A 23,896-nucleotide genomic window follows, 5' to 3' on the forward strand; every position below is an offset into this window, starting at 1 on the left:
GTACCTGGCACGGCCTCTACCCCTGCCACCTGAGCACAGCGCAGTGGGGCTTGGCTTCGTGACTCTGCAGAAGCCCCACAGCTGAGGCCGGGGGTGGCGCAGGGAAGGTGCCCAGGCATGGCCCGAGACGGGGCCCATTCGATCTGCAACCAGCCTTCCAGGGCCCTGGGCAGCTCCGCGCACTGGTTCTGGGGCAGGAAGTGAATGTGGCCCTTGGCATGGGATGGCAGCAGCAATATCCCGCTGTGCAGGGACTTGCAGTGCCTGGGATCGGGGCTGCCAGGGAGGACAGGTGTCAGTGAGGCCATCACAGAGCTCCCCACCCCCCTGCCAAGCCTCGATGCCCTGGGCGGCTGCAGCTCTCGGCAGGACCCCCACACCACGTGCCACAGGGACACGGCAGCCGCTCCGTACAAAGGAGAAACACAGACTTTATGTAAAAAACACAGACAACAACTCACTCGTGTGCAAACACATCCGTGACCTGTGCAGCCTGGTGCCTCACCTGGCTGGCACGGCCGTGGGGAAGGGGAGGGGAGGGGGCGCCGCGCGGGGGCACCGCCCCGGCTCAGCTGCTCCGACCCGCCGGCGGTGCCCTTCACAGTTCCACGTCGTATGAACGAAGCACAGCACAGACGCACAGAACATGCCACTGTCCAGTCCAGCCGGGCCCACGGCCCTGCGCACGCGTGGCCCATGGGAGCCCGAGCCAGGCCATGCAGGGCAGGGCAGGGCGTCACAGTGAGATGGGGAACGAGGGGGCTTGGCATGGAGGCAGGGGCAGAGTGGTCCCGGGGCTGGGTGTGCTCTCTCCTGCCTGAACGGACTCTGCACACCGGGGGCCGCGGTGTCTGGCACGTGTCAGCATCACTGGACATGCCAGAGCCCAGGGAGGTGTCCCAGCCCCAGGCCAGCCCACCCACGCCTGGCCTGCTCCACACAGGGCCTGGTGCCGGACAGCAGGGGAGGCACCCTCCAGTGTCCTGCCAGGGGCCACGCGAGCCCTAAGCCCGCTCTGGCCCCACGCCGCCGGGATGTCTCCTAGCCCCTGCGAGTGCCCCATGCACTGGGGACGCTCCCGCCTGCCCCCACACCCTCCGCAAAGCACGCACTGTGCCTGGGGCAGGGACCCCTCTTATCTCCCCTCCACGGGGAGGCTGCAAGCCGTTTGCTCCGTGGCCGGGCATGCACGTGCACCCCGACACCCGCCCTGCCCGGGGAGGCTCTGCGGAGCCGCGGCCAGCGTCAGTCCAGGCCGCTGCAGCCCCGGTCACACGACGGAGTCCCGGATCTCGGAGCCCAGGCGCACCCGGGGCCTCTGGCAGGTGGGAGACACTTCCACAAAGCTGTCACACAGGTTCAGGGGCCTTTTCTCGGAGCCAGAGAAGGCCGGGGCGCCCGGGGGCTCGTGGACAGGCGTGCTGGCGATGTGGTTATCATGCAGGGCCTGGTAGCCCTTGTGCTCAGGGGCAGCACTGGGCAGGTTGCTGCCGTTCAGGGGCAGGCTCTCGACTGCCTTGCGTGGGGGTTTGGTGTGGCCGGTGCCGCGCTCACCCGGCTCCAGCAGTGCCTTCATGCCGTCGCGGTGCCGGTGCAGCAGGAAGAGGGTAAGTACCACCACGGCAGCCCCAAATAGCACGCACATGACCAGGAACTCTGTCCAGTAGCTGTTGTCGTCCAGCCGCGCCGCCACGCTGCCCCCGGCCGAGGTGCTGCGCGACGTGCTGATGAGCGGGGGCACCGCCACGTCTGGGTGGGCCGGGGGCACAGGTACAGGGGGCCGGGGGCGGACGTTGGGTGCAGCCTCCACCTCCACGCAGTAGCTGGCCATGAGCTTGCGGAAGCCTTCCTCCAGCGACCAGCACTCGTAGGTGCCCACGCGCTCCGGGCTGCCCACCAGCACCAGCGCCCCGTCCGGCAGCACCAGGTGGGACGCGTCGATGCGGGTGCCGTTGTGCAGCCAGTGCCGGGAGGCCAAGTTAGACAGCAGCTGGCAGGGTAGGGACCGCACCGCGTTGGCTGGGAGCCGCACGCTCTGGCATGGGGCTGCGTCTGCTGCAGGAGAGAGGCCGGTCAGGGATGGAGTGGGGCACCCGGGCCAGCCTGGCACCTGTGGGGATTGCCCAGGCTTCTGGGCTGTGCTAGTTTCCCCCACCCCCATCTTTCTGCTCCACAGGCCAGGGGGCTTTAAGCCTCCCCCGGAGGCGCTGGGTGCTGCAGCCTGGGCTGGGGTGGGGCTGTGGCAATGCTCCTGCTGGCACCAACCCCGCAGGGTCCTGGCTAGAGGGTCTCGCCCCCGCGCTCAGGCTCAGGACGACACTGCACTGGGGCAGGAAGGGATTTTCACCCTGGTCAGACTGGTACAGACTGTGGGGAGGCGTTTGCTTTCCTTTGTGGGGCCATGGCCTTCTGCCTGGACCTCATATTGACTACATTTCATAGCAGCAGGACGTTGGCTGCCCTGGCCCCTCTGCTTTCCCTGGGGCAGGTTCAGGTGCGAGGTCTGCGCTGCACCAGGGTTGGCCGCAGTCCCCAAGCTGGAGCACGTGCCTAGCAGGGGCTGCAGGGCCAGGAGCTCTCTGCTGGGCAAGGCCTTTGGGGGCACCAAGAGGAGCAGACAGGACAGGGGCCCTGGGACCCCTCCCCACACCACGGCAGATGAGGAGCGGGGCAGGGGACCCCTCCTGCCCCAGGGCCTTCTTACCTGTGGGGAGAAGACGGCGTGGGATAGGCATGGACCCATTGCCAAGTCGGCAGAGCTCCTCCGTGTTGGCGCCTTCAATATCCTGGGCCCAGTGTCTGCAAGGAGAGACTGGAGTCAGGGTGACTGGGAAGTGCGGGAGCCAGCATGGTGCAGGCAGGGAGAGAGGAGAGCCTGGCAAGAGAGAGGCCTGATGGACTTCGTCCCAGGGCACCGCAGGAACTGGCAGAGGGGACCGCAGAGCCCTTGGCAATGACCTGGAGAGGCCGGGATCCCGAGGACTAGAACGGGCCCTACAAAGCGGGACCTGGGCGGTTACAGACCAGGCAGCCTGACTTCGGGACCCAGGGAGCTCCTGGAGCGTGTCCTAAGGAGGCCGTTTGCAAGTTCTGGAGGAGGAAAAGCTGATTGCAAGCAGCCAGCAGGGATTTACTAAGAAGAGACCGTGCCGAGCAAACTTGATCTCTTCCTTGGATAAAGGAACCAGGTGGGCGGATAAAGGGAGTGCAGCGGGATGGTGTGTCAAAGGCCTTGCTGACGTCCAGACAAAGTCCACTCAACCGGCTCATAAAGAACTTGGAGAAGCAGGGGCTAGATAAAACTACTACCAGGTGGAGAGGCAAGTGCCTCAGCCACACGCCAAGGGTAATTATCAATAGCTCCATGTCAGGATGGCGGGAGGGCTCGAGGGGGGGCCCACGGGGTCGGTCCTGGGCCTGAGGCTGTTCGACGTGTTTATCAACGATTTGGATGATGGCACAGAACTGGCTGAACAAGTGTGCTGGTGACATGCAACCAGCCAGGACTGTGAACACACTGGAGGAGAGGGGATCTCTCATGGGCAGGGTGAGGACAGCTTGGAAAGGGGTAGTAGACAAAAGATGGAGGGCAGAACACAGGGAGCTTGCGTGCAAAGGGATGAGGACAGTCTTAATGGTGAAGGAAACACAATGTACTGGGGGTGGTGCGAACGGCAGTGCCCCAGGGAACTACGCAGCAGGGAGGAAACGATACACCACGTGTTCTGGGAAGGTTTCTTTGCAAGAAAGGTGTGGGGACAGGTAAGAAAGTTTCTGACGGAGCTGGGATGGGGAGCAGAAGTCTCCTTTGAGGAGGTTATGTACGGTTTGGTGGAAGGGGGAACTAGGGAATGGGAGGTGCAAGTGGTTTTGATGCAGATGAAGGTGGGTTTGTGGGAAGTCAGGTATCTACTAGTCACCAAGAGCTTGTTTCTCAATGAGAGAATGTCTATAGCCAGGGTATTATCAGATAAGGGGCTATATGGGACAGGATGAAGGTCGAAGTCAGGAGCAGGAATTGCTTAGCATGTGGAAATCCGTAAACTGGAACCAGCTGTTCACACTGGCTGGAACTGGGTAAGAGAAGGACAAAGTTGGGGTGAGGGCAGGGGGCAAGGTCTATAGAGAACTGTGTATGGGACTGCGTGAGAAACGAGAAAGGAGTCTGTATGGCAATATGTGTTTGTAGTAAAGTATGTATATGGACGGGCTTTATTACTTGGATGCATAGATATGGATGGGGATGATGTATAATACGAGGCAAATTTGTGTTTAGATGCGGTTCTGTACTTACAGTTGATGTACCGTATGAAGTGTTTGTGGAGAACTTATGTGTTTTTATACAAAAATTAAAAAAAACAACAAATCCTCTCCACTTGCCCTATCTGGAGTACAGTTCTGGGCTCTGCACTTCATAAAGGACGTGGAGAAGTTGCAGAGGGACCCAAGGCAGGTGCCAGAGTGAGCTGCGTGAGGAGCGGGTGGAAGGCCGAGGCATGTGCAGCTGGCAGAAGAGGCAATGAGAAGGGGACAAGACAGCACTCTTCAAGTACTTAGACTGACATAAGAAAGAGGGAGAAAGCTCCCTCACTGCGGAGGTGGGACATGTAGCAATGGCTCGAAGTTGCAGCCACGTAGGCTTAGACTAGATGGCAGGAAGAACTGCCTTCCTGATAGAGCAGCTAGAGCAGGGAGGCAGTGGGACAGGCACCGTGGGGAGCTGTGGACTTCCCCCACTGGAGGGGTCCGGGAGGAGACTGGGCAAGCACTGGGCAGGGATGAGCAGGGAGCAGGGCACTGTGAAAGGTAACGGGTGGAAGCCACACGCTCCCCAGAGACCTCCCACAGCATGGCCCGAGGACCGCGAGATGAGCTCCACAGCCCCGAGGGGGTGGGCACCGGACAGCACCCTGCACAGGGAGTGGGGCCGCCGGGTAGGAGAGAGGATGGGGGAGGTTGGCGAGGGGCAGCTCTGGCTCTGCAGTCAGGTTTGCTCCCAGCGCCCGGGCTGCAGAGCAGAGTGCCGGTGCCTGGGGTTTCCAGACTTCTGGGCCTTGCTGCCACATGGGCCAGGAGGGGATTTTCCTCGCTGGTCAGGGGCTTTTCACCTTCCCCAGCACTGGGGACACCCAATGCTCCTGCTGGGACTCAAACCTAGAAGGTCCTGGCTACAGCGTCTTGCCCCTAACTCAGGAATGAGTTTCCCCCCCTGGACCAGACTGGGAGGTGTTGCCTTCCTCTGCAGTGGGGGCATGGCCTCTGCCTGGGGTCTCGAATGCATCTTAAACAAGCTCCTTCCTGTCCTTGCAGCAGCAGGGCGCTGGCAGGCCCTGGGCCCTGGCTTGACCTGGGGCAGGCTACAGGGTGCGTAACCTCCCAGGCTGCGCCTGGGGGCTGTTCCCAGACAGAGAATTGCTTGGCTGCGATGCTTTAGTCAGGGACGACCCTCCCTTGAGCAGGAGCTGGACTAGACAGGGTAGCCTGACTGGTCTACGATCCAAGGAGGCAGCAGGGAGAGCTGGGGCTGGGGGGGACAGGGCGGCACTCACTGAGCACGCGCCCGCTGGGGGCTCGGCGGCACGCTGCGGCAGGCACTCCCGTTCCAGGCGCAGTAGGGGTCCCGGGCCAGGACGCACTCCCCGCAGCTCCGGTACAGGCTGCAGTTGGAGACGGGCACCTGGGCCAACGCGGAGTAGGAGGCAGCGTACAGCCAGCCCTGCGGGAGAAGCGTGGTGAGACACAGCCCTGCTGGGGATGCACCTGGCAGCGCGGGCTGGGCATCACCCGACACGGTGCGGCCGCGGCCTGTCGCGCATGCCGGCACCCCTGTCAGCAGCCCTGAGCGCCCCAGGCAGGGGCTCAACCCCCGCTGCTCCCAGGGAGAGAGGATCCAGGCTGGGCTGAGTAGGCTGCCGAGAGAAGCCACCCCTGTGTGGGCAGTTTCCCTGGAGAAGACCTGGCAAGATGGAAACTAGGGCTGTGCGAAAGGGCAAGTTCCATTAATCCTTGCTCATTAACTCGTTATCTAGTAGCTAGCTACTGTGTATTAAGCTGGTCACTGAGTGAATCATGATTGATTGCATAACACAGTAGCTAGTGAGGCTAATGAGTTAATGAGTAAAGATTAACACCTACCAAACCACAGACTGAGGAGAGGAAAGACTCAGTACAGAGCCGGGAACTGCTGCTGCCCCAAGACAGACAGTCAGTCCCACGAGCCCCCGTGTCACGAGCTTTGTCTGTCAGCAGCTAGGGGTGCAGGGTCCCAGACCCCCCTGCACCCATCTCCTTGACAGCTGGCAGGCGTTGTGGCCGCAGCAGGGGCCCATCCCTGCAGCTGTCACCCCGCTGCGCCTCAACACACCCCGTGACACCCATGTCGTGAGTTTTGCTTGTCCGCAGCTTGGGGTGCAGTTTCCCCCAAACCCCTGTACTTACCTCCTTGAAACTTAGCAGGTTTCATGGCCTCAGCAGGGGCCCCCATCCCTGCAGCTTTGACCCCGCTGTGGTTTAACACATACACGTGACACAAGTTTTGCTTTCAAGATTTCGGGGCACAGTTTCCCTGAACCCCCTGCACCTATCTCCTTGAAACTTGGCAGACTTCATGCCCTCAGAAGGGGCTACTATTCCTCCAAGTTTAATCTAAATCAGTCCAGAAATGACAAAGTTATAGGCTGTTTCAACCTTCCCCGTTATAGCCTATAGGTGAAATGTCAAAACAGCGGCGAAACATTTCGACTTGCCTTGTTTTGTTTCAAGGCTGTTTTGACTACATTCGTTCCGTTTTGATTTTGCTGTTTTGACCTCGAAACGGGTCGAAACAGCCTCGAAACAAAACTGGTGGCAAAATTTCGCACAGCCCTAATGGAAACCTTCTTGCAGGGGGGGCACTAGGCTCAGCCCCCATGTTACCCCCATGCTACCCCTTAGCAGACAGCCCCACCTGGGCCAGCACAGCCCCAGGGAGCAGGGCCAGGGAGAGAGGCAGTGTGGGGGCAGCACCAGAGGCCTGTCTCTCCCCCTTCCCACCCCACAGCAGGAGCGCGAGTTTCCCGTCATGCCCTGCCCGTGCCTGGTGGGGGTCCAGCAGCAGCTTGAGCACCGGCTCGCCGGCGGGGAACAGGCGAAGCTCCTCGATGATGTGCACTTTGCCGCTCACACTCACAGCCTTGTGCAGCCGCCCGTCATCTGCAAGACACCAGGGAGGCCGTGCTGACTGGGGCCCGGGGACAGCTCGGTGCCCGCACCTGTGCCTACAGCCACGCCGTGGGACCTACCTGTGCCCAGGAAGAGGACATGGTAGGTGCCGTGGAGGCCCTCCACGTGGTCCACGCTGAGCTGCTGGTAGCGCAGGCGGCTCTGCAGCAGCAGGGGAGCGCTGCGGAGGGGGCTGTTCATCAGGAAGTGGTCTTTGACGAAGTTCAACACCCGGTCTGGCATCTGCAGCGACGAGTTGATCTTCATCTGCCGCGTGCGGCTGTTGATGCACTGCGGGGGGAGCGGTGCGCTAGCCCTGTTGTGCTGCCGGCCACAGCTGCGGGGCAGAGCTAGGGCTCATGGCTTGGTGGTGGGAGCAGCATGGCACACCACAGAGGGCAGTTGTAAACAGGCAGCCACCCCACATCCCATCCAGAGGGTGCCCCCCATGCACGGCATAACAGGGGCAGAAGCATGGGGGCTGGTGCCCGGGTCAGACCTCTCCCGAGACCCGTGGTGTCCCCCAAATCCTAGGGACTCCCACAGACACTTTGACACCATGTAGGAAGAAGTGGCAGGACTGGCAGAGGCTGGGGGGCACCCCCTGGCAGGAGGGGACAGGCCCAAGGCACTTACCGCTCCAGGCCGGGGCTCGGGAACTGGGCCGGTGTCCGTGTACCACTGCTGCGTCTCGCGGTTCACCTCTTTGTAGAGGCCGCCGAAGGCTCTCTGCACCTCCTGCATGGGGAAGGCGCACACGGCCGAGCTGCCTGGGCCCCCCTTGTTCCTGGAGGGAGAGAAACGAGCCCCATGGCAGGGGAATTAGCCCCACGGCACCTAATGACCCAGCTCCTCGCACCCCCCGCTCTGCCCCAGAGAGGGCTCAGGCCACGGGCTGGAACCAGTGCGCTGCAATGCCTGGGAAACAAGCTGTAGGGACCCGGGAAAGTCCCCGTATCCCAGTCAGCCCCCCCAGCGCAGCCCACGATAGCGGAAAGGCTCCCTGGGTCTCCCCCAGTACTGGGATCCATGTGCTCACCATTGGGAGGTGAAGACGCCGTAGAAGACGGTGCTCTCCCAGCCCTGCCCCTGCGGTGTGAGCACGAACATGTCCTGCAGCACGTTGAAGGGGAAGCCGTCCTCGGGCCGCGAGCACAGCAGCTGCGCCTTCAGGAACGTGGTCCATCGCCGCTGCAGCACCCGCTCCCCGCCCAGGTCTCCCTGCAAGCAGACAGCAGGGTCAACAAGGCACCCGGCAGCAGGACATCCACCTGCATCGAGCCAGGACGGCTCCTGGATCTGCACAGGTCACACGGATGGTGCGAGAGCGAGCGCAGAGGGTGGTCCTGCAGGCACGCTTCCCAAAGCGAGCAAGAGTCAAGGTGATGCTGGCAACCTGGGGGGGCCAAAATGAGCAGAACCAGCTCCACCAGGACAGGATAGGAGCAGAGCTCTGCAGCCAGTGCCACTGAGCCCGAGCGCAGGCACATCATGCCCTTCCCCAGCCCCTGCTGGAGTGCACGGTGCCCCTGGGCAGAGCGCTGGGGCCGATGGGATGCCCCGGGGCAGGAATAGCTCTGCCAGCAGGATGCGGCAGCATGGCCAAGGCTGCAGGAGGGAAGTCAGATGCACCCGCGCTGCAGGGGACACGGGGTGGGCAGGAGGCTGCATCAGAACCGTGCATGGACAGCGAATGCTGCGGCCGCACAGCTGGAGAGGCCGTGGGGGCAGCGTCCTGGTCTCCCAGGGGTGGGGAGGCTGCTGTGCCACGGGGGCCAGGCACCGGATAGACTTCCTCGTGGCACCGAGGAGCTCTGCAGGCAGCAGGGGGCGCTGCAGGCCCAGTGGGACACACTCACACCCCACCAATCCGTCCACACCCCCTTGCACACGTGGCCACAGCCGCCCATGCCCTCCACAAGAGTGACCAGCACCACGGCCCCCAGCCCACTGTACTCGCAGGTGACGTCCCGCCAGCACAGACCCCCTCCTCCCACACGCGCAGCTGACGACACGCTTGATGGCACAGACGTGCCCCCACCTTGCACACGCGGGCGATGCGCGAGACGATGGTGTTTGCGAAGTAGTCGAACTCCTTGCCCGTCTCGCTGAAGAAGAAGTAGACCTTGTCGTCATCGCCCCCAGGGCCCCCGGGCAGCTGGCTCTCATGCAGGTAGGCTGAGCCCACGAAGACAGGGTCTGCGCAGCACACGTGGGCCCTCAGCTACGTGCGGTGCCTTCTCGAGCCCCCCACCACCATGCCCAGACCCTCGAGGTGGCCTTGTCTGGGCTGGAGCATCAGAGCACGGAGCAGCTCCCCCGGGTGATCTCCCGTCCGGGCAGCGGATGAGCCCGGGGAAAGGACGGGGCGGCAGCCCAAGCGCAGTGCCCCCTCCCAGGCCGCACCCTGCACAGGTCGGCCCCCAGCACCACCTCCGCATGGCACAGCGGGGCCCACCAGGCTGCCCCATCCCTAGCTCTGGGGATCTCCTGCCCAGGGCAGGCAGTGCCCCATGTCTCCTGCCCTCGACCTCCACAGCCCCGCACCTTGCAACCAGTTGAGGGAGTTCTCAGTCTTGAGGGAGATGCGGCTCTCCTGGCTCCTGTAGATGGTTGGCTCATTGCCCTGGAAGTTGGTGACGGTCCCAGCGTACAGCTCGCCGTCTGCCAGGGAGAGGCGAACCCGTCGGGGCAAGCACGGGGCTGCCCCCTGACCCTCTGCCCCGGTCCCTTCTGCACGGGCTCCAGTGATGGCTGTGGGTCAGAGCCAGGAGCGCACGCGGCAGGGCGAGCTCACCCCTCCCCAGGCCAGGGCTCGGCAGGAAGGGTGGCCGTGGGGGGATTCTGGCGCTAACCTGGGTGGCTACATGAGCAGTCACTGCCATCTGGCACCAGCCCTGGCAGAGCCCCGTTCTCTGCTCCTGAGCTCACCACAAAATTGCAGCCACCCAGGAGCGGAGCTGCCGGCCCCCAGCTCCATCGCAGTGCTGTGGGCTGCCAGCTGCCCCGGGGAGGAAGGCAGATCCCTTCCCGGGGAGCCCAGGCTGTGCGGGGCCGTTGCAACACACCGCAGCCGTGTGCCTGAGTGCACGGCACCACCTGCAAGGCCAGGTCCCCCCACGCATGAAACATGGAGCTGTCACACACAGAGCACTGCCATCCTTACCGACCATGATGGCGGTGGACTTGTACTCAGGATCAAAGGGGCACCGGCCTTTTCCATCCTCCAGCAGTAGCTTCCCCGATGGCTCCCGCTCCAGGCTGAAGTTCTGCACGTTCTGCGGCAGGAGACGGGTCCCTGAGCCGGCGGGAGCCGAGGGACTCCTGCTCCGCCAGCGCACGGGCAGGCCAGAGCGGGGGCATCCCCAGCACAGCACTGCCCCCAGGCCCAGACACCTCCACCCTGGCCGAGGAGGGGGCAGCCTGTGAGCAGGGCAGCCTCGCAGGCACGGTGCTCACCATGTAGGCGCAGGCGGGGCTGAAGGCACAGGTCCCACACGTGTACAGGTGGGTGCTGTTCAGCTGCAGCAGCATCTTGATGTAGTTGTGGCAGTCCCGCTGCAAGGTGAGGTGCCTGTCAGCTCGCCCCAGGCCCCCCCACCCCTGCTGCAAGGCCCGTGGGACGAGGGGGTGGCTCAGCCACGGCCAGCTGCAGCCCTCCACACCACCACCCATCCCTGCCCGGCTGTGGCATGGGCACGGGGACCTGTGACAGGCAGCACAACTGCCAGAGAAGTGCCCTCCATGGTACGCCACCCGCTCCCTGCAGTGCTGGGACCAGCCCTCCTGCTCAGCCCCCCAAAGACAGACCCCGATGCTGGAGCAGGGGGTCCTGCAGGGGTGGGGGGCAGCACTGCGCCTGGAGATACCCCCACTGCAAGAGTTTTCAGGCACCGCAGAGCCGGGCTCCCCCCACCCCAAGGGATGTGGCACGGGTGGAGCAGCAGGGCCAAGGCGCAGCGCTCACCTGGGGGTCCTTGCCCTTGAAGGCGCACTGCCGCTTCTTCTCCTCATCCGCGGTCCACTGCAGCTGTGTGGGGAGGGGGGACAGATGGTTACTGGGGACCCCCCAGGGCCCTGCTGTGGTCCCTACATGTGGGGAGGCAGTGACCGTGCCCTGCCACGGGCCAGGCTCCCCTGCTCCTGCCCCAGTCTCAGGCAGGCGAGCCCCCCTGCCACCTGGCTGCCAGCTGGCAGAGGGCTGTGAGCACCCCCCACGCCAAGGTCCCTGGGGCAGGCTGGCCAGGTGTGGGGCTGGGCTCCTCCCGGGGCTGGGCGGGCTCCATCGGTGCTGAGCACAGCTGTCAGCAGCCCACGGCGCTGCTCCAACCGGCTCTGGAGCAAGCCACGACTTGCAGGGCTCCACAAGCCGCCCTGGGAGCGCCGCGCACAGGAATCCTGCCCACGCCAGGCCTCCCCGGCGCTGGGCTTGGCCCCGGCTCTCCCCTGCCCACCCCTCACCCGCCAGCCAGCCCCTGGGTCACTCCAGCCTGTCCCTCCTGGGACCCCGGCCGCTTACGCTGCGGTGCTGCGGGCCCGGCAGGAAGTGGCGGGTCTCGAGGGCAAAGAGGGTCTCACGGGCGCCCACGTAGAGCGTGGCTCCATCCGGGCTCAGCAGCAGGGCCGTGTAGTTAGCAACACCGGGCACCTCGAAACGCAGCACTGTCCTCTCCGAGGCACCTGGGGAGGCAGCGCCCATCAGCACCACGTGGCCCCCAGCTCCATCCTCCCTCCAGCAGTGCCGGAGGCTCCTGCCTGGTCCTGGGACCCATGCGGGCCTGGCAGACAGGTGCCCTGGTCCGAGACCTGGCGTGCCAGGACGTGCTCCCCACTTGCCCCGGGGTGGAGCGGGGCGGGGCGGGGCCGGCAGGACCAGCAAGGCCAGGTCTGCCCACGTGCCCTGCTGCAGGGAGGCTGCTGGGTGCCCGCCCAGGAGCTGCAGGCTCTGGACACACGCGGCCTCTCTGGGCTGGCTGCGAGGAGCGGGAGCGGAGCCTGGGCTGGGCGCCAGGAGCTGCGCCTGTGCCAGAGGGGCCCTGCCAGGGGCCGGGCACGGCTCTCCCTGGGCTCCGGGGGGGCTGTGCCAGGGCTCTGCCCGCTGGGGCCCGGGCTGGGGCGAGGGGCCGTGCAGGAGCTCTGCTGGCTGTGCCTCCTGGCAGGACGGCCCCGGCCGTCACACCTGACGGGCAGGCTCTGCCTCGTGCAAGGGGCATCTGCTGCAGGTCTGTGGTGAGCGGGGCGGGTGTGGGTGCGGGTGCAAGAGCTCCCAGGCCCTTGCTCTCTCTGCTGGGGGTTGCAGGGAGCCCGGGGCCAGCTCTGCCCCCACACCCCACTCTGCCCTGCCAGCTGCCCTGGGTGAGAGCTGCTCTGATGCCCCTGCAAGAGTGCAGGGAGCAGGGCTCCGTGCCCACTCTCCTCCCAATCGCCCTGTGCCCAGCTGGGCCCCGCGTGCCCGCTCCAGGACTCGGGCAGCACAGCCAGGCAGGCCAGGCCCATGGGACGTCAAACCTACTCTCAAGCTGCACTGCAGCCCACCTGCATGCGACATGGGTGCCCAGACCCGCTGCAGGCCAAGCCGGGGGCTGGGGCCCTGCCAGCGTCCTGCCGCTGGGGGTTAAGTGGACCAAGACCCCAAGCAGAGTTCATGCCCCTGCTGCAGGGGAAGGCAGAAGCCCTCTGCCTGCGCTGGTCTGACCACAGGGTCAAAGTCCTTCCTGGCACGAGGCTGAACCTGAGCGCAGGGACAAGACCCTCCAGCCAGGACCCTGCGGGCTCCGTCCCCGCCAGTCCCACCCCCAGCCTGGGCTGCCGCCAAGCAAACACTTCCGAGGAAGGTGAAACCCCAGACCCCCGTAGCAACAGGAGGGGGAAAAGTTCCTCCCTTCCCTTCCTTCACCCTCTTTCCTAGCCAGGCGGCTGTGGGGCTCTGTGGGCTGACCTCCCCAGTCCCCACCACGTGCCCAGTCCAGGCCGAACCAGCAAACCTCCTACCCCGAACCTCGGCACAGTCTGCCCTGGGCCAGGAGGGCAGTGCTGCCGGCTAGACTGACCCCACCTGAGGGAACCCCTGGATGGGCTTTGCCCCCACCGCCCCCCCGGGAGCCCCCGCCTCGCAAGCAGTAACTGGGGTCTCTGAACAGAGATCTGCCTCTACTGGGATGAGCTATAACCCCACGCACAGCCCCACTGCCACCCCACAGCCTGCTGCAATGGGGCAACACGCCAGGCCAGGCCCCCGCCACTCCTCCCCTCGCCGGGAGCCCTTATCTACCCGTGAAGTGCTGTTGCTCGGCACCGGGCCAAGAGCCCCCAAGTGCCTCTCACTGCCCTGCCAGGCGTGAAGGCTGCTGCTCACCCACCCAGAGCTGCGCTGCAGGCTCCAAGGAGCTGCCTTCCCGATGCCCCGACCCCGGCACTGCCCTGGCACACGGTGCAGCTTGGGCACTCGCGTCAGCCTGGTCTGCCGGGGGCTGCCCCAGGCACGGCGCAGCTCGCTCCCCCCGCCAGCAGCCCTCTGAGGCTCTGCCCAGCCTCAGGCGACCGGGAGCAGGGTCCAGCCAGGCAGGGAAACCTAGGCATACCAGCCTGCTCGGAGCGTGACCTTCCCCGCCTCGAGCCAGAGCTGTGGCCGGCACAGCCAGGAACACGTGCCCGCTACAGACGGCTGCTGAGCTGCCCAGCGGGGCCAGGACCGGTCCAGCTGGCCCCATGCTCTACTGACAGGGCAGTCAGCGACGGCCTCAGACCGAGCGGTGCTGAGGAGCTGCAGGGTGAGGGGCAGTGGGGGGCCAAGCCCAGGGCCCGAGTGAGCAGAGCCTGGAGGGCAAAGCCTCTCCCAGCAGCGAGGGGGCACGAGGATCAGAGCCAACGCCGGGCTGGCAGGGCCCTTGGGAGAGCGGCTAGTCCAGCCCCCGCTCCAGGCAGGATCAGCCTGACTACAGCATCCCAGCCGCGTCTGTCCATCCCGCTCTCGGACATGGCCACAGCTTCTCTGGGCGGCCGGCTCCAGTGCCCAGCCAGCCCCAGAGCCAGGAAGTTTCTCCTCATCTCCAACTGCGATTTCCCTGCTGCAACTTGAGGCCACAGGCTCCTAGCGCCGTCCCAGTCTGTCTCCACCCCCGTGGAACCACCCTTTCGGTCTCTGCAGACGGGCATCGGATCCCTCTCCAGCCCTTGCCCGATTACGTCATCTCAGTTCTTTCGGCCTCTCCTCACCGGCAATCCTTTTCTAGGCCCCGATCCTTTCTGCTGCTCTCTGCTGGACTCTTCCCAAACGGGCCAGGTGAGGCCTCCTCCGTGCCCAACACAGCACAAGAATCACTGCCCCGGCTTGCAAGTCAGGCCCCTGTTACTACAACGCAGTCTGATGTCGGCTGTCTTTTGTTAACTCAGATCCAGCTTACCGTCCCCTCTCAGCCCCTGGTCCCCTGCAATGCTGCTGCCCAGCCGTCACCCCCAGCCTGCCCCGGTGCAGGGGATTGCTCCCTCCTCAGCACAGGACTTTGCACGCATCCTTGTTGAACCGCAGGAGATTTCTTTTGGCCCAGTTCTCCAATGTGTCGAGGTCACTCTGAATCCTTGCCCTGTCCTCTAGTGTATCTTCCACTCCCCACAGCTGGATGTCGTCTGCAAGCGTGCCGAGGGTGCACGCCATCCCATCTTCCAGGTCGTTGATAAAGATATTGAACAAAACTGGCCCCAGGACCGACCCCGGGGCACTGCACTTGATAACGGCTGTCGACCAGACATCGAGCCATTAACTACTACTCTCTGAGCTCGACAACCCTGCCAGTCTTCTATTCGCCTTACAGTCCAGTCATTCAGCCCCGACTTCCTTATCTTGCCTGTGAGAAAGCTGAGGGAGACCGTATCAAGAGCCTTTCTCAAGTCAAGTATATCTCGTCCACTGCATCCACAGGGCCAGCCATCTTGCCATAGAGGACAATCAGGTTGCTCAGGTGTGACTTGCCCTTGGTAAACCCATGCTGACTGTTCCCGATCACGGTCTTCTCCTCCGAGCACTTCAAGACGGATTCCTCGAGGATCTGCTCCATGCTTTTTCCAGGGACTGAGGCGAGACTGACCAGTCTATTTCCCCAGATCCTCCTCCTTTCCTTTCTTAAAGTGAGTGCTACTTGTCCAGTCAACCCTATCACCACGAGTTATCAAAGATGATGGCCAGTGGGCTCTGCAATCACACTGGCCAACTCCCTCAGCACCCTTGGGTGCATGCCATCTGACCCCACAGGCCTGTACACATCCAGCTTGCCTAAGCAGTCCCTAACCTGTTCTTTCACCCCTGCGGGCCGCTCACCTCCTCCCCAACCTGCGCTGCTGGGTGCAGTAGCCTGGGGGCTGCCCTTGCCTGTGAAGACCAAGGTATAAAAGTCATTGAATACTTCAGCCTTTTCAGTCACTCCCCAGCCTGTAACTGCACGCAGATCTTCCACCCCAAGTGCTGGACTTTGCACTCCTCTTTGTTGAAGGTCCCAATGGGTCTCAGACCACTTCTCCACAGCATCCAGGTCATTCTGGATCCTAGCCCTGCCTGCCAATGCCTGCAGCTCTTCCCAACTTGATGTCAGCTGCAAATGTGCCAAGTGTGTACTTGATCCCATCGTCCCAGTCATTAATGAAGACAGTAAACAACACTGGACCCAGGACAGTCCCCTGGAGAACCCAGCTGATATCTCCTCCCAACTAGACATTGAGCTATTACTCACCAAGCGAGACCCAGCAAGTTCTGTATCCACCTCACCAGACCTTTAGTCTAGACTGTATTTCTTTCGCTTACTAATGAGCATGTCAGAGGAAACTGTGTCAAAGGCCTTGCTAACATGGAGGTAAGTCACCCCACAGAGCCTGTCACCTTGTCAGAGAAGGAAATAAGTCTAGGCAGACTCGCAATGAGTCCATGCTGGCTGTTCCTGGCTCCTGATGACCTGCTCCATGATCTTTCTGGTTTTCGGGGTCAGTATGGCTGGTCTGTGAACCCTCCTCCTTCTCTTTCTTAAAAGTGGGAACTCCACTGGCCCTTTTCCAGGCATCTGGGACCGCACCCAAACTTCACACCTTCTCACAGAGAAGAGCCAAGGGCTCTGCAATTAACCCAGCCAGGCCCAGGACGGGGCTATGGAAACACACAGCGCTGGGCAGCGAGCGCGCGGCCACGGAGCCCAGCAGGGAAAGGGCAGCACCTGGCTCCTGGAGGGGGCAGGGCTGGGGATGCACCAGTGCAGAGTCCCGTCCCCATCCCCTCTGAGGCAGTGACAGCTCCCCGGTGCCCTCGTATCCAGCAGCTTCAAGCCTCTGCTGCACCCAGCCAGACCGCGCTCAAGAGCGAACGCTGGCACAAGGCTCTTGTCCTCCCAACACCTATCATGCAGACACAAAGCAATCAGACCGTGGCCTCAGCCTCCAACCCAGCACCCCTGAGGAAGAAGCCTCTCTCCCCTTATGCCTCAGGGAGGTCTGGTGGGGCCCAGCCTCTTGCTGCCAGGAAAACAAAGGCAGGTTGTAGGGCTGGGTTTGGGGCAGGGGGTCTGCTCCCCTGCCAGCCCACAATGAGTCAATGCGATTTCAGCCCCCAGCAGGAGTGGGGCTGGGCCCCCTCAAACAGCTGGTGGTGTGGGGGTCCAGACCCACAGGCCCCAGGTGGAGCAAGGCTCCCAAACCAATTCCCTGCTGTGGGGCCCTGCCCTGCACGCAGAGGCGGCTTGGCCCAGGAAGCACTTCCTTCCCCCCCAGGGGCTGGTGACTCAGCCGGGGCTGGGCCAAGGATGACAAGGTGACTCACACCTGCGCCCTTGGGGCAGAGGCATCCTGCCCTGCCTAGCGCCTGCCCCCTTGGCTCCTGGGGAGGGGGTGGGAGAAGCCTGGGGGATGAGGTCCCTCCCCTGAGACTCGCCAGGAGTCCCTGCCAGGACCGGACCAGTTGGCCTGGGCAGAGGAATCAGCGGAGACTGCTCCAGGCACCGCACTCTGTGGAATAATAAAAGGGCCCCAACTGGACTGCACGGACGTGGAGCTTTGTTTGAAGTGCCGAATCCTAGAGCTGCAGGGCTGGCAGGGAGCTCCAGAGCCCACGTCTAGCCCAAGCCCTGCCTGCGGCAGGACCAGCCCTGTGCAAACCAGCCCAGACAAACCTCTGAGCAAAACACCATCACTCCTGACAGCCCCAGGCACCACCCGTGCCCCTGCCACAGGGAAAGGAGCGGGACCGTGGCCACCGACATCCTGCTGCTGCAAAGGTGGCAAATAAGCACTTGAGACAGCAGAGGCAGGGGTCGTGCCCCCACTGCAGAGGGAGGCAACCCGCCCCCACCATCCACACCACCCTGACCAGGGGCTAAAGTTCCTTCCTGACCCCAAAAGTGGCATCAGTCTGACCGTGAGCGGAGGGGCAAGACCTTCCAGCCAGGACCCTGCAGGTTTTTGGCACAGTCCCCAGTCCCAGCCCCCAGGCTTGGCTGCACCCAACGCCTAACACTTCTGAGGAACTCCCTAAAACCCCCCTGACATATAGTGTGGGGGAAGGGGAGGAAATTCCCTCCCAGCCCCAGGGGGAAACCAGCAGAGCCCAGAATCCTGGGAAACACTCGCATTGCAGGGCTATGCCTAGGTCCTCCCCCACCAGTGGCCATCCAGCCTCTCCTTGGACACCTCTAGTGATGGAGAGTCCACACCTTCCCCGGTGTCTCTCTCATGACGTCCCGGCTCTAACAGCAAGGAAGTTTTTCCGGAGATCCAGTATAAACCATTGCTGCAACTTCAAGCCATTGCTCCACATCCTCCTCTCTGTAGCAAGAGAGAAAAGGAGCTTTCCCCCTTCTTTACGGCAGCCCCTCCGGTGTTTGCAGGCTGCTCTCAGGCCCCTTTTCTGCCAGCTGACCATGCCCAGCTCCTTTAGCCTCTTCTCAAGCATCTTCCAAGCCCTTGATCATCTTTGCTGCCACCTCCGGCCCCTCGCTAACTTCTCAACGTCCTTTTTTCAAATGCAGAGCCCAGAACTGCCCACAGTGCTTGAGATGAGGCCTGAGCTGTGCCCAAGTCCCCCCCACAACAACTTGTCTTGCAGCAGTGATGTGCTGGCAGGTCTCAGCACCTCGCTGCCTGCAACACAGCTGCATCTGGGACAGAGCTGCTCCAGCTCCTCTCCACCATTGCACTGGGCAGAGTGGGTATGTCCTTGCCCTGGAGCTCTCCCCCACCACACCACAGACCTGAGGATCCTGCCCCCCTGCTCAGGCCAGCACTGGAGACCCACTGATGGGGCAGCGGCAAAGGCCTGCCAGGCTGAGCTTTGCTTTTGCCCCACAGCAGGGTCTTTGTGGGGCGGAGATGGGGTGCCCCGATGATGGCCCTGGCACAAGCACACCAGGGACCTGCACCAACCATGGGAGAACGGGGTGGAAGAGAGGAGCCAGCTGCCCAGGGCAGGAGCCGTACACAGCGTGGGTCAGTGCTACCAGGCAGCAGTGTGTCCCACGCAGGGAGGAGCAGGCAGGGGCCTGAGCAAAGCCCCAGGGCCCCACGCTGCCCAGCAAAGCCCTGACACTGCACCTCCTTAGGGGACTCCTGTGCAAAGACATGGAGCAAGTAGCACCAGTGTCCGTGTCCTGCCGGGGCCTCGGGGAGCGGCAGGGCACCACCTGGTCATGGGAGCTCCCTGGCGCCGGGTGTGCTGCTGGTGGCCAGAGAGGCACCACTCCTGCCCAGGAGGGCCCAGCAGGCACCACACCACAGCCACCGGGGCCTGTCGGGACACGACCTGCCATGTCCAGACAAACCTGCTGGAGGTGAACGCGGCTGCAGGAGCAGAGCACCGCGCCCTGCAAGGCTCGGCCCGCACATCACCGACCCGGCCCTGCTCGTGCCTACAGCCAGCAGGAAGGGGTAGGCGCCTGCTCCTGGGGGCGAGGGGCTGGGCAACCCCTTGCCTGCTCCCCACAGAGCTACAGTTACGCTCCCCAGAGCAGGCAACAAACACCTCTAGGCACCGGCAGGACGGGTGCATCGGTGACCGCCTAGCGACCCATGAACCACAGGGCACCGGAGCAAGGTGCGGCAGGGAGGGGGCAGCCCCAGCGCCCCGCAAGGAGGCACAGGCCAAGAGCCAGCGGGTCAGCACAGGTCCCAGCTGCAAGGCCAGGGCGCAAGAAGGGCCGCCCTCACCCTGTGGGGCCAGCGCAGCCTCTCAGCGGGACTCTGCCCTGTGCAAGGCGTGCGGCTGCCTCGGCCTCGCGTGCAGGGAGTGCGAGTGCCTCCATCCCCTCCCCCCGGCTCCGGATCCAGCGCCAGCCCCCTCCCTGCTCAGCCCTCCATGGACTCCCTCCAGCTGTGCGCACAGCCCGCCCCTGCCTGGCCCAGCCTGCGAGGCCTGCTCCCCCGCGAGGCCTGCTCCCCTGCCTCCGGCAGTCCTGCGCGGGGCACGCGCCTCTTAGCAGCCCCTGGGGCCAGAGCTCAGCCCCCCCGTAGCCCTGCCCCTGGGGCAGGCTGCTCATTGTTCCCCTGTTTGCTGCGCCCATTGCTCCTGCTGCCCAGCCCTGCCTGGCACTCTGCTCCTGGCCACCCTGGCCACGGCTCCAGAGCGGTGCAGGGGCCTGCCCCAGCTTGCCGGGCTGGGCTGGGGTTTTGCAGGCTCAGCAGCAGGCGAAGGTGTGTCGACACCATGTGGGATGTGGGACGTGGGCCGGGGGATTGCGGCACCGCGGGTCGGGGGAGCTGGCAGGCGCTCAGCACCGTGCCTCCTGGGCAGGGCAGGGGGGTGTGCCGGAGAGGAGGAGCCGGTGGTCCTGCCAAGAGGACAGAGCCAGGCGAAGCTGGGCCAGTACGCTAGCCTAGCCCTGACTGGGCCCTCAGCTCCCAGCACCGACCAGCCCTGGGCTGGCTAGACTGGCCGACAGCCCGACCCTCCTTGCACACGTGTGTCTACGGACACTGCGAAAGCCCTGATCCTGGGACAGGAGCCAGCCTCTGGCTGCCACCTTTGGCCCCTTCCAGGCACCTGCCCCCTCGCAGCTCCAGAGCCTTCACTCGCAGCCTGAGCACCTGCCCCCATCCTGCCAGGCCAGCACCACCTGGCCCGGAGGGGTCTGGATCCCCCGCGGCAGCCAGCGCCAGGCTGGCAGGGGCGAGCTGAACCCAGACCCCAGCCCTGCTGCCCCCCAGCACCGTGCCTGGAGCGGCTGGTAGGGGCAGGGCCAGAGCAGGCAGACTGCGCCCCCACACCCCGTCCAGCAGCACTCGGGGCATCCCCAACACCCCAGGGGGGTGAGCAGCAAGAGCCAGGACCCTGCCCCTTGCTGCCCCCCAGGCTCCCAGCCCCGATTCCCCCCAGCACCGTGCCTGGACCGGCTAGTAGGGCAGGGGAAGGCAGCCTGCGCCCCCACACCCCGTCCAGCAGCACTCGGGGCACCCCTGACACCCGGGGGGGGAGCAGCGAGAGCCAGGGCCCTGCCCCTTGCTGCCCCGCAGCCGGAGGGGGCACGAGCACGGGCCAAACCCTGCGCGGCTCCGTGCCGCTGCCCCCAGCCCTGCCCTGCCCTGCCCGCCCCGCCGGGACCGCGGGGTCAGCCCGCGGCAGCCGGCCGGAGGCGGGAGCCCCTGCCCGGGGACCCGCGGGTGCGGGAGCGGAGCCCCGCCGGCCCGACGCCCGCACTCACCGTAGCGCAGGCTGACCCGCGGCACCGTCTCCTCGGACGCCGAGAGCAGCAGCACGGCCCAGAGCGCCGGGGCCAGCGCGGACAGCGGCGGCGCCCGCCCCATGGCCGCTCCGCACCGCACCGCACCGCACCGCACCGCACAGCTCCGCTCCGCCGACCTGCGGGACACACGCACTCGGCTCCGCTCGGCCCGGCACCGCCCCGCATTGTCCCCGCCCCGGCCCGCCCCGCTGCTGCCGCCCCGCGGGGCTCGGGAAAAGGACCCGGCAGGAAGGACCCAGCTTCAGCCCCGCGCCCGCGTCCTGCCCTGCCCTCCCCCGGGCCAGCGGCCGCACCTGGCCAGGCCCCGGGCACGGGGGTCCCGGGGCAAGAGCAGGGAGACGCGAGCCCCTGGGCGAGGGGCTGCGGGCACCCCGCCGGAGCTTCCCTGCGGCCCCGGGGCAGGCGGCACCCCGCTGGCCTGGCCCGGCTCCCCTGGCGCCTCGTCCCCGCGCACAGACGGGGCTGGGACCCGGCTCGCACGGGCACCTGTGACCAAAACATCCTCCCGTCGCAGCTGCAGGCAGGCCCAGCCTGTCCCCTGGCACTCGCCCCGCACCTCCGTTGGCACCCCCGGCCCCAGCTCCAGCCCCAGCCCCGGGGCAGGGCACGGCCAGGCCCAGCACTTTGCCTTCAGATCAGCCCCTGCCTGCTGGGCTGGCAGCGCCCCGGCGCTGTGACAGTGCCCCAGCGCTGTGAGCTCCATCCAGCAGTGGCGCAGCTATGCCCCAGTGTTGTGAGCTCCCGGGGCCCTCCCCTGCTGCCTGCCAACACAGATGCCTCCCTTTGCCGGGGGCTCCTATGCACCAGCGTCCCATGTAAAGCCTGCCAGCCCTGCCCCTGCAGAAGCAGCCCCAGCTGCCCCCAGCGCCAGCCCGACCTGCCCCCTGCCCTCAGGGAGCTCCTGCCACTGGAGGTGCAGGCAGTCCCCGCAGCTGGAGACCCTGGCGAAGCTGGGAGCCAGGAGACATCACAGCACTCCAGACCCCGGGTCCCTGCTCCATGAGCGGCTTCCCCTGCCAGGCCAAGGGCCCAAGCCCCCCCAAGGGAGGCCATGGGGTTCTCCATAAGCCTCCCGCACGGCAGTGCCAGGGCCCCACACAGAGCCCAGTGGGAGAGGGGCCTCCACCTGGATCCGGGGCCTGCGCTCTGCCTGATGGGGCCAGTCCTGGCGTGGGGCTCCCCCCCCAACCTCTGCCAGGTCTGACCCAGGCCCCTGCGCCCAGGAGACGGGCTGCACCCTGCCGGAGTGACCACCCTACTCAGCTGGCTCACCCATGCCTGGCCTCCCCCCCCCCCCCGAGCTCAGCGGGGCAGGGATGGCAGAGGGGGCAGGCCCCTCACTCGCAAACGTGCTGCGGCCCCTCAAAGAGCCTCCAGCACTCGTCCAGAGGTTGCCATGGCAACAGGCTATTAATGACAGCTGCTCATTTCGCCATGGCAACCTGTGCAAGAGTTGCCCCCGTTTGCAGCTGCCAAGAATTCCCCGGGGATGAGGCACTGGCAGGAGGATGCCCGGCTCCAGGGTGGGGGGACCTGGCCCTAGCAAGGGCCACACACAGGGCCTGGACAGTCTCTCTCCTCCGGCCGGGGGCAGGGGTCTGCAGGGGGCCTGGCTGGCAGAGCACATCCCACCACGTCCACGGGAAGCCGGCACCACGGGGCTGCACTGAGGGGCAGCAGCAGGGCTGGGGGCAGAGCTCAGCACGGGGCACAGGCAGGGCTGGGGCCACGGCAGCTTGTCCGGTCCTGCAGCTGTGCCCCTCGTGGCCTGTGCAGCCCCAGCCACAGGCAGATCCCTGTGGTCTGGGGGCAAATGTGCAGCCCGCCCCGTACTTGGCGTCAGAGCCAAGCTGCGGCCTCTTCCGGGGCTGGGCCCTTCCCCTGCACCCGCTCGGTTTACCTGCAGCCACTTCCCTACTGCCCTTCCCGGGGCAGGAGGTGCAGAGCTGTGCCTGGCCGCACCCGCCTGCCCTTTGCCCAGGGGACCTGCGTGGAGGGAGGCGCCACACATGGCATGGCGAATTCAGCAGGGACTCAGCCCCCCGGGAGCGGGGACACTCTGGGGCTGGAGGGCACCCCAAGAGCCCCCGGCCCATCCCAGCCCCTCCCAGAGGTGTAAAGGGGATTTCACACCAGTGGCTCCAGCCCAACCCCCCAGTGCCCCTCGACTGCAGCAACCGGTCCCCTGATGGCACCAGGATAGCACAGCCGGAGCCTGGGGACTGCAACATCCCCGGCTGCTAGGGGAGCGCCGTGACATCACCGCGCATTGCCATGGCAGCAGTGGGGATGCAGGCACAGGTGTGCAGCCAGTCTTCAGGGAAGGCCTGGAAACCCTCAGGACCCCCCAGGCTCCATGCCCCCCCCCAGCCCTCCACCCCTGCAGCACCCCGATGCCCCCCAGGGGAGACGGTCTCTAGGATGGCCCCGGGGAGGGGCCCTGCAGCCAGCTCTGGTTGCCCCTTTAAGAGCAGGCAGGCCTGGGCAGAGCGGGGAAGGCGCTGCCCCCCCAGCCGGCCCTCCCGCTGCTGGCAGCCAGGCCTGTTTACAGCCGCTCCTGTTTATCTGCTCTCCGCCTGCCTGCGCAGGGCCCTGCCTGCCAGAGCAGGGGGCAAAGGAGCAACCCTCTCCTCCCCCAACCAGCCAGACCTCGCTCACCCGTGCGCACGGCTAGCACACTGTGGAGGGGCATGTGCCCGGCTGCAGCAGGACGGGGGGCAAGACCAGCTCCGGCTGGGGCCTGCCCAAGACCCCCGCTACCCCCGACAGCCCCGCACCGAGCTGCTCCACCTGTTCGTCACAGACACGTGTGCGCCCAGAGGCAGGCCCATGCCTGCGAGGACACGCCGGCACACGTGTGCATCGTGGCTCCCTCTCTCAAGGCAGACGCACAGGCAGAGGCTCGACCTCTCGGAGCTGTTCGGGTGCTGGGGGTTACGGGGCTGCTTTGCTGAGCCAGCTAGCGGGGGAGGCCAGCTCTCGCCCCTGCC

General features: G+C 65.2%; 1 protein-coding gene across 3 annotated transcripts; it reads right to left on the bottom strand.

Annotated features, from left to right (window-relative positions):
* Window positions 1-411: 411 nt before the first annotated feature.
* SEMA4B (semaphorin 4B) lies at window positions 412-21,086 on the bottom strand. 3 transcript variants are annotated; one of them, XM_014602025.3, is made up of 14 exons: window positions 20,865-21,066; window positions 11,720-11,880; window positions 11,168-11,230; window positions 10,660-10,758; window positions 10,367-10,478; window positions 9,748-9,864; window positions 9,242-9,399; window positions 8,240-8,421; window positions 7,837-7,987; window positions 7,281-7,491; window positions 7,076-7,191; window positions 5,550-5,716; window positions 2,705-2,799; window positions 412-2,055 (listed from the first exon to the last, which is right to left on the bottom strand). In XM_014602025.3, the coding sequence occupies exons 1-14, from the start codon at window positions 20,965-20,967 to the stop codon at window positions 1,271-1,273; spliced, it is 2,520 nt and encodes an 839-aa protein (XP_014457511.1). In that variant the 5' UTR covers window positions 20,968-21,066; the 3' UTR covers window positions 412-1,270. The 3 variants fall into 3 exon arrangements, with proteins under 3 accessions (XP_014457511.1, XP_059570460.1, XP_059570459.1); XM_059714477.1 differs by lacking the exon at window positions 11,720-11,880 and having other exon boundaries at window positions 412-2,052; window positions 20,865-21,086; XM_059714476.1 differs by lacking the exon at window positions 11,720-11,880 and having other exon boundaries at window positions 20,865-21,086.
* Window positions 21,087-23,896: the final 2,810 nt, after the last annotated feature.

This window comes from Alligator mississippiensis, chromosome 11 (assembly GCF_030867095.1).
Source record: "Alligator mississippiensis isolate rAllMis1 chromosome 11, rAllMis1, whole genome shotgun sequence".
Classification (NCBI taxonomy): Eukaryota; Metazoa; Chordata; order Crocodylia; family Alligatoridae; genus Alligator; species Alligator mississippiensis.